Raw genomic sequence first — 9,748 nt, 5'->3', positions numbered from 1 at the left:
ATCTATCTATCATCTATCTATCTATCATCTATCTATCTATCTATCTATCTATCTATCATCTATCTATCTATCTATCTATCTATCATCTATCTATCTATCTATCATCTATCTATCTATCAATCATCTATCTATCTATCTATCATCTATCTATCTAGCTAGCTAGCTATCATCATCATCTCCATCTGTCTCCTATCGGTTTTGTTATTCTGGAGAACCCTAATATAGGAGTCCTGAATGTAAACTTAGTCAAGCAACAAACATAAATTGAGACCGCAATATGCCTCTTTAAAACCCAGTTAAGGCATGGCAAAGTTCAAGGCATTGGCCCCGAATGCAAATTGTGTCTTTCACTAAGAGTATTAATATCCATCACACAAGCTTGCTGGGGGCTCAAATTAGATGACATATAAAACACTGGGCAAATTGCTAAAAAAAAACTTTGTTATTAATTATAACTTTTATCTGAAGCAACTTATAAATGGTGATGAACTTAGCAGAAATATCCTAAGTGACTTTGTCATAATTTTAAAGTGGGAGACCATTACCCTCCCCAAACACATACAAACACATACACACACTATGCACATGTTCACTACATACAAATACATAGACATACACAGATGCTGACACATAAACACCTGTTTTGGGAAAAAATAATAAAACTGACTGTTTAACTGTTAAACATTTTTATTGTGCAGGCTTGTAACCTTTACAGGACATGCATGATAAAAAATTGTAAAATATATCAGTAAGCATATAAAATTTCAGCAATCTTTTGGACCAGTAATTGATTTGCATGAGGGACTAAGCATCTATGTAGAACAGACATGTCTTGGAATACACAGTTTACAGATTGAATCACAAAGCCATTTCCTAAGTGATTTTCTTCATATAAAGATGAAAATATCTTTACATTTAAAAAGTATGCAGTATAGCACATTTTCAGTTATGTACACAGTTTGAAAGTAAAACTATATCCATGCCAGTGTCTGTTTTAAACGCAAAAAGTCAAAGTAGGTAACAGGTCGGTAATTAAAGTGTCAGGAAGACTCGAAGAGGGAAAAATCAAGCGGAGTTCCAATAAGTGTATGAAAAAAAAAAATAAAAGCATAACTGAAGGTTTAAGAAAAGTCCCCAAGGGCAGAATCACAATAGGAGCAGGAGGAATAAAAAGTTTTTGGGTACACCAGGCAGCTTTCTGTATGACTCAGGTTTACAGGTGAAATTCCTCAGTTTGAGTTCAGAAGAATTTGAACTTATTCCAGCAAAACACTTCAATCTTTTTATTACTGCCTCCTCCCCCATCTTCATTCTGAGCAAAGGGATGCTTGGATTAGGTCCAAAGCTCCTGGCAGGGGGAGGGGCCATGTGTCACAGCATAACAGACGGTTGCAAGTGCTTTACTGAGCAGGGGTCAGGTTTGCAGCAACTCTGATAGGCTCACACAATGGCCTCCGTTTTACAGCCCCTCCCTGGAGGCCCACTGATCAGCTGAAATGGGAACACAATGTTGAGCCACTAAACCACCCCAGTGATGGATTAGTTTGGATTCAGGAAAGCGTGATTATTCTTGAAAATAAACGAAGCTGAATAGACATGCTGACCTCATTCAGCTGATGAGAGGCAGGGAAAGCTGGCTTCCAGGCCTGCCAGCCCACAGAGGGCTCAGCCCTATTGGTCCACTTTAATTCATCTCATCAGGCCAGTGTTGACCATACTCACTATGAATAAAGATGTTGCCTGATGAAGCCCAGAAGCGAGCTTCACCAGACTCTGTAGCTCAGAGTCAGAAACACGCATGGAAAACTAGGTCACGGATATTCTAATTTTGGTCTTCAGGGAGGCTGCTGACCTAATGCGAGTTGCTGAGTTAGACCCTATTTGAAAAGGAAAATGTGAAAAACAGGAAGGCACTGAGGTCTCGTTATCTATATAACAAATATTCAGGCACAGAAAATATCATAGGTTAAAATTTCAGGAAAAGTAAGGCATTAGTTGGATGATGAGAAGGCAGAAGATTATGTTTTCTAACTTGTAAGGATCACTGGATCCTACTGGATTATGAAATGAATGGCAGTAATCCACTAACTCCTTAAACGGTGGGAATAGACTTTGCTGAAAATCTGCCCACATACTTGTACACTCCATGGCCATACTCTGGAATTCTTCCCTTAACATAAAATGACCAACATTTTAGAGTAGGCAGTTGAGGTTGTTGGTTCTTTTTTCTTTTTTTCCTCCTCAGTTCTTCATATTTCTCTCAAATTACCTTTCAACAATATGTTCATATCTCAGCCAATAAAGTGATGGTTGATCCACATGCAAATAAAAAGGTAAGGAAAAAAATTTAAACGGGTTTTAAAAATTCAGACTGCCAAAAATGATGAAATAGCTCAGAAGAGACAATACTTATGAAAACTGAGAAAGTGATCTTTTTATTCTCAACCAAGATAATTCATTCATAAATTGTTGCTGTATTAGCAACTTGGAACTTGAAATTGGCACCGGGAAAATTAAAAGGAAAAAAAATCAGGTATACTTCTATCCTTGAAATGTCATTTATATTTCTTTCTGCAAGTTGATGCGGACATTGCTGAATATTTTCCCAACAGCTTCAAAGAGTGGGTCACAGACGGTGTGGACGTAGATGGAATAGACACGGCTGATGCACTGAATCTCGATCAGGAAGCTCTTAATGCATGGTACAACTGCCCAGATGTGCAGGAAAGAGAGAATGGCGAAGTAAATGCCCCAGATGAGCGCCATCGGGATGCCGAAGAGGGCAGACAGCAAGCGGTAAAACCAGTATTTCGTCACAGTGAAGGTGGTGAAGCTAGCCTTCCAAATGCCGTCAAAACTGTGTGTCCCTTCTGGTTCTGCAATCACATCTTCAAAGTCAATCTAAAAGGAAGAAGTGACAGAACATGAGCACAGAATAGAAGAAAAGAGAAAAAAAACCCACTATTCAGTATCCATAGACATATACTGTATTAGCATTTATGAGTTCGTTCTTTGCAAGATGCTTAAAGGCAACCAGCAGCATCAGCATCACTTGGAACTTGGAAATACAGATTTTTTCATTTTTATTTTTTTGAGACAGGGTCTTGCTCTGTTACCCAGGCTGGAGTGCAGTGGCATGATCATGGCTCACTGCAGCTTCGACTTCCCAGGCTCAAGCAATCTGCCTACCTCAGCCTCTTAAGTAGCTGGGACCACAGGTGCATGCCACCACACTCGGCTAATCCTTTATTATTATTATTTTTTTAAGAGATGGAGTCTCACTATATTGCTCCGGCTGGTTTTGAACTCCTGAGATCAAGGAATCCACCCACCTTGGCCTTCTGAGGAGTTGGTATAATAGGATGAGCCAATAAGCCGACCTGAAACACAGATATTTGGGTTCCCCTTGGACCTTATTATCTCTCAAGGATGGAACCCAGGAGATTTTTTAAACATGTTCTCTAGGTGTTTCTCTACCACACAAAAGGTTGAGAACTACAGCTCTAGAGAAAACCAAATGGATGTGATTAAATTTCTTGACTTAAAGTAAAACCCCCAAACATGGATAAGGATACGAGGCACTCAGTACAATGTAATGAACGTGACATAATTTAACTGCCTTTGAAGACAACTACACATGCAATGTTACGGGGCAGTTAGTTCATAATTGGTTAACAATTCAAATGCCCAATTAGCATAATTACTTCAGGAAATTAGATCATGGTGAGCTGGGAGGCATCAAGAAGGCTTCATGAGGTGGGAGATTTGAGCAGGGCTTGGGCAATTGGCTGATTTGGAGACGAAGAAGAAAGGGACCTTGGAAATGTGTCAAAGCCCAGGAACAAGCAAGGGTGTCATAGTGAGTGTCTCAGCCAGAATAGACCTGCGTCACCAAGGCTGGAAAGACAGGTTGAGGCCAGACTGAATATTATTTTACAGACAGTGGGGTCTATGGAAGATGTGGGAACAGGGGAGCGTAGCCACAATCGATGCACTAGTTTATCAAGATGGGTTTGACAACCGTATGCACACTGGGAGAAGGAGGAAAGAGACTCAAGGCAGGGAGACTGTTGCTGTCACTTAAGTTTGAAGGGCCAGGACTGGAAAAGTGGTCATAAAAAAAAGAAAAGAAAAGAAGTTTCCAGAGATGCTAAGGGAAGAATCCACAGGACTTGGTTAGCTCAAGGGTGGGGATAAAAGGAGCTGGAATGCAAATTTGGCCCCTTTCCCAATAGCTCTCCCAGGTACATGTTCACCCAAACAAGTAATTACAGGAAGTTTTATCCCTCTGTAAAGATTTATATAAACTACACTGAAGCATAGGATTAAAAACAGAATTACCAACAGAAAGGTAGGACAGAGCCAGTGCAACTGCTTGGCAGTGACAGCTATAGGAGGGGATTTAATGCAGTTTGAAATCCAAACAGGTGGATGACTGCCAGCAGCGACTCAGGCAGGCCCAGGATTAGGGAATGAGGACTGCCATGACTCCACGGAGCTGCTCAGTGCCAAAAAGCCACCTTTGATTCGACAAAATAAAACGTCTTCTGGAAAAAGTACATGATGCTTACCAATTTTTAAAGTTTATTTTGTAGAACATTCTGTTTCTTGACTTATTGTCCAATGTTCTAATAATGTAATGTGAAAAAAACAGTATGGCCAAAATTATGTAAGTGAGCTTAAGTAGATTTATTGTCACTCATTTTTTCTTCACCCATTTGGATCTAGACACAGGGTAAACATTTACTTGTGTGTTTTAAAAAGTGGCAAATACATGGCAAATCAGGTCAATACTTTTATGAAGTTTCTGTGCAAATTATTTAATTGTCTATTACGGGTTTGTGTTCTGACACTGCATTCTTCCCAAAACTATCAAAAATAAGGGGCTCTGGTTTTCCTGCATTCAACTGCAAGACACCTAAAGAATTTTATTTTTTAAAGATGTCTTTGTTTTGTAAGAGGATTTGAAGGCAGAATTAAAATACTACAGCAGGTGTTCTTAATCTGGGGTCAAAAGATGGGCAGTGGTCATCCATGACTGCCCTGAAATGGGTACACACATTTTGAGTGTATAATGGGAAATGATCAATCACCTTTATTAAAAAATAGTCTATTACCAAAGAACGTTAGGAAGCAATTTACCGGGAGCAGAGGATTCCTACCTCTTTACAGAGCAGACCCGAAGCAGGTCTGCCTTGAGATTCTTTTCCTAGGAGGGGAAGAGTTGTGAACATTTGTTGACTAGTTATTATGATCAGACACTGTTCTCATTTAACTGACAACAACTCTATAATATAGTATTCTCACTTTATAGAAAAAATGTGAGGTTCAGAAATGCTAATGAGTTGTCCAGGTGAAAGAGAGGTAGATTTGAGGCTTAAATCTGGTCTGAAAGTTATCAACTTTCTTCAATATTGCACCACTTTACAAAAATGTTTTTCAAATTTTCTCGAAGGTGAGTATGCTATTTCATAATTAAAAGGCACGTTAATAAAGAAGAGTTTGCCAAATTTAACCCTCTGATAACTGAAACAATTCTCCCGGCATGTTCTTTGAGGACAGTGTTATGCCATATATACAATTGGTTCTTAGTGAAGATATTTACAAACATGAATGTGTAAGATTTCTTAATAATAATTCTATTTTTCTAAGCATAAATTCAAATTATTTTTCAATGAATACATAGGAGATTCTTATACTTTCTTTTAAGTTGCTTACTAAATTTCTGGATGCCTGTATTTTCAGTGAAACTGCATTTTCAGAAACTGCTAGTGAGCCTGATTTATCCTCAAATGTCCAAGTGAATTTAGAGCAGGTCTCCAGGGGTGGAAAGCAACATGACAAAAATAACATGTTATATAAATATATTCAGTTAGTTATTGCTGCTTTAGTCTTTAAAATTTAAGGCAGTTTAAAAGAAAACTAAAAGTACAGCCAATTAGGTGCAGCTGAAAAAGGAAGCAAGGCAGGTTAAAGAAACAATAGAGGCAGAAATAAAGCTTAGTTTCTTTCTACCTCTATTTACACAGCAGTAATTAGTTTTAGAGGAGTACATGAGATAATTTATATAAAGTACTTAGCATGGGTGCAAAGCATAGCAATATGATTAGTAAATGCCCAAAAAATAGTAGCGTTTAAAAAATCTCTTGCTTTTGGTGACTAGGTCTTTCTTTCTCTCTCTCTCCCTTCCTTCCTTTTTCTTTCTCTCCCCTCCCTCCCTCCCTCCCTCCCTCCTTTCTTTCTGTCTGTCTGTCTGTCTGTCTCCCTCTCTCTCTCTTCCTTCCTTCCTTCCCTCCTTCCTTCCTTTCTTTCTTTCTTTTTTTGGAGACAGGTTCTTGCTCTGTCACCCAGGCTAGAGTGCAGTGGCATGATCACTGCCCACTGCAGCCTTGACCTCCTGGGCTCAAGCAATCCTCCAACTTCAGCCCTCAGAATAGCTGGGACTACAGCCATGCATCATTGGCTAATTTTTTGCTTTTTGTAGAGATGAGAGGGTCTCACTATGTTGCCTAGGTTGATCTCGAACACCTGAGCTCAAGCAATTCTCCTGCCTTGGCCTCCCAAAGTGTTGGGATTACAGACGTGAGCTACTGCACCGGGCTGTGACTAGGTTTTTAAATAGACAATTGTAATAAGAGGAACTATCAGCTGCAAAGCCCCTAAGGGCTGGGAATTTAAACCCCACCAGTGGCTCAAAAGAGCTAATTCCCATTTATAATAATCTTCACCACAACCCACTGACGTGCATGTCATTATTCCCATTTTACAGACGACAATACTGCCGGGGGTTAAGAAATTATCCAAGGTCACAGAGATGCTAAGTGACAAAACTAGAACTTGTCATATTTCAAGTCTGGGCATTTTTGCCTTTGTATTCCTGAGACCACAAGCCTTTACAATTGTCTTATTTGCTGAATTTTCACCCAGATAGATATGCTTCCTAAAATATTCCCATTTTGATCATTCAAAGAATTACTCTTGTTAATGTTTCCACTTTAAGTTAGGACATCTAGTACCTAGGATGTTTTGCATCCTAGGTACTGGTACTAGTACATTATTGGTACTGATTGTATTTTTATGCCTCTGAACAGTATGTTCTCACAATCCTGGGCACCCAGCCAGGGACTCTGACTCTAATTGACAGATATGGAAACTGAGGCCCAGAATGATTAAAATGAGACAGACATTCTCAAGATCCCAAGTGAATCAATGGAAAAGCTGCAATTAGAACTCTAATTTCCTGATTCCCAGGTCTATGTCCAGCCTTGTGCTTCGTACTTTTTCCCTAGGAAGTTACATCGTCCTCCTCACGTACCTTCTCTGCCTTCTCCATTCATATCTCTAGGTCTCCTTTAAATCTCTCATTGCTTTCTAAGGCATTGACTTGAAAGGTATCTCTGTGTGAGTTTATGAGAAATGTCCTTTCCACAGTGTGAACACGGACATTTTTGTACATCTATCTATGGTGAAAAAACCAGGAAGGAATATTTTTTACAAATCCAGGTATATTTTGACATGTATTCAGAATGCACTGAATCCAACAAAGCTCGGCTAAATAATTGGTCTTTGTATTTAAGGGAGTTCAGAGTTCCACATCAATCAAAGCACAGCTGCTTCAGCAGATTCAGAGATATTTAAAGCTAAAGGGATTCTTAAAGCAGTACAGTCACATATGAGATAGAGAAATTGATGACCAAAGCTGTCAGATGACTGGACCAAGTATATCTTCCCATTTTATGGCAGCACAGGATTGCAATTCAGGCTTAGGAACTCTCCTGAGCTCTTCCACTACTGCTTGCTATCACCACACATCCTTCATCAGTCTAGCTGCTACATTCTGGATACCTGCACCTGAAATTAAACATCTTCAGGCTATCAAGAAGTCCCACAGGTCTATTGTTGAGTGGATGATGGTGCCTCTTTCTCACAGTCTCTAATGGGCTCGTTGTTCACATTTAGCATCAGTTTGATTTATCTCTCATTGAAACGATCACTCCCCAGTTCTGTCTCCTAGGGGACTGACTCCACTTGCCCTTCTATAAGGGCTGGTCTTGCTTGGAGCAGCACTTTATGTGATCACTTAGAATTTGAGCAGAACAAGAATTAAAAATTCGCTTAAAAACCCAATGCCCAAGAGGTTTAGGTGCCATTAGTTTCTTAGAGTGGGATGCCTCAGATGAGGTTGAGCTACTCCTCCCACAACCAACTTTCTGTTCTGTAATTTATTGAACAAGTTGGCCTTCTGGAGAGAATCATTACGCAGACCTAAAGATGAAAGGCATAAATGCACTTCAGTGATATTTTTGTGTGTCAACAGATGCTTTATAAGGATTTAACAGTTTACATTACCAGATTTTTATAAATGACATGAAATACCTTTGTGCAGCATTGGCTTATGATGCTACAATTTCAGAGACATGAGTTAACACAAATCAAACAGCAGATGTCAAGAAAAGCAATCTGTCCTGTTTGTTTTGATAATACTTGGCTGATGTAGTAAATCTCAGAAGATTTCATTCTGTTAAATGTATCTGAAGGCAATATTTGAAAAACAGTTTACATGTGCACAGGATTTTTAAAATATAGAATCTTTTCTGGGTTTCAAAATCTGGACATTTTATTTTGAATAAGGAATTTTGAAGAAGGAAACCTTAAGTACATTTGGGATTTCATAAGTAATGATCTTATACATTCTGTTTCTATTGGAAAATACCTTCTTAGACTGTTATTGGAAATTGTGATTGTACTAGATATATAGAACATATATCCAGTACATAAAAAACAACACATAAGAAGTTTACAGAAGACTTGTTTGTTGCCTGCTGAAAATCTACAGTCCCACTTCTCTGCCAACAGGATCCTGATCGACTCGGGTAATGGTAATAATCCTTTGATTTCAGAGATGAGTCACAGCTGGTTTAGACTTGCCATGATAATGTTAGTCTTCTTGGTGAGTGATTGGTTTAAGGCAGGCATGTGACTCAGTTCTGGCCAATGAGATCTAAGTGAAATCTGCTAGAGGAGACTTCCAGGGAAGCTTTGTCTTCCTTATGAAAAGAGACAGAGGCATATGGCATGACTCTTTGCCCTTTTCATCTTGCATAGAATATGAGGTGTTGCCTGTGTTGTGATTGTGAGGTGACATGCATGATTAGAAGGCCAAGGAAAAAGAAGAGATGCTGCTTTTGCCGTTATCAAGCTACGGAAGCAATGCCAGCAGCTGCCCACCCCTAGACTTTTGCTTATGTGTCATAGATATACCTTTATGTTTAAGCCACAGCTATTTAGGTTTTTAGTTACCTGTAGCAGAAAGCATTCTTAAAACACTCTTTCCTGTTGGCTTGCATAGTAGTTGTACATCTCCTCTTTTAGAAACATGAGCTTAATTTCTTTTTTTTTTTTTTTATAAATTTTTTTTATTATACTTTGAGTTCTAGGGTACATGTGCACAACATGCAGGTTTGTTACATATGTATACATAACATTAGGTATCTCTCCTAATGCTATCCCTCCCCCCTCTCCCCACCCCCATGAGCTTAATTTCTGACCTCAACATATCTTTTCAACACTACTGGACTCTATTACCACAATACACTGCCTAAACTGTATCAGAAAATGTTTGCTTTACATTGATACAAGTTTTAGCGAAGCACAAATGGGATGGTACATTGACTAAGACTGAAACAAATTAATATATTCTTTTCATTTAGAAAAATCACACTTAGATGCGATAGACAGCATCTAAGAC

The 9,748-nt window shown here is 38.9% G+C and overlaps 1 protein-coding gene across 3 annotated transcripts in view; it reads right to left on the bottom strand.

The window, feature by feature from the left end:
• Positions 1–669: 669 nt before the first annotated feature.
• Positions 670–9,748, bottom strand: part of CAV1 (caveolin 1) — a 36,091-nt gene continuing 27,012 nt past the window's right edge. For all 3 annotated transcript variants that reach the window (XM_055283763.2, XM_055283765.2, XM_055283764.2), the window contains exon 3: positions 670–2,901. In XM_055283763.2, coding sequence (XP_055139738.1) covers positions 2,560–2,901 — 342 coding nt within the window. In that variant the 3' untranslated portion in view covers positions 670–2,559. The remainder of the gene's footprint in view (positions 2,902–9,748) is intronic.

This window comes from Symphalangus syndactylus, chromosome 6 (assembly GCF_028878055.3).
Source record: "Symphalangus syndactylus isolate Jambi chromosome 6, NHGRI_mSymSyn1-v2.1_pri, whole genome shotgun sequence".
NCBI lineage: Eukaryota > Metazoa > Chordata > Mammalia > Primates > Hylobatidae > Symphalangus > Symphalangus syndactylus.
Note: the sequence above shows the minus strand (reverse complement) of the source record. Positions and strands in the feature narration are given on the sequence as shown.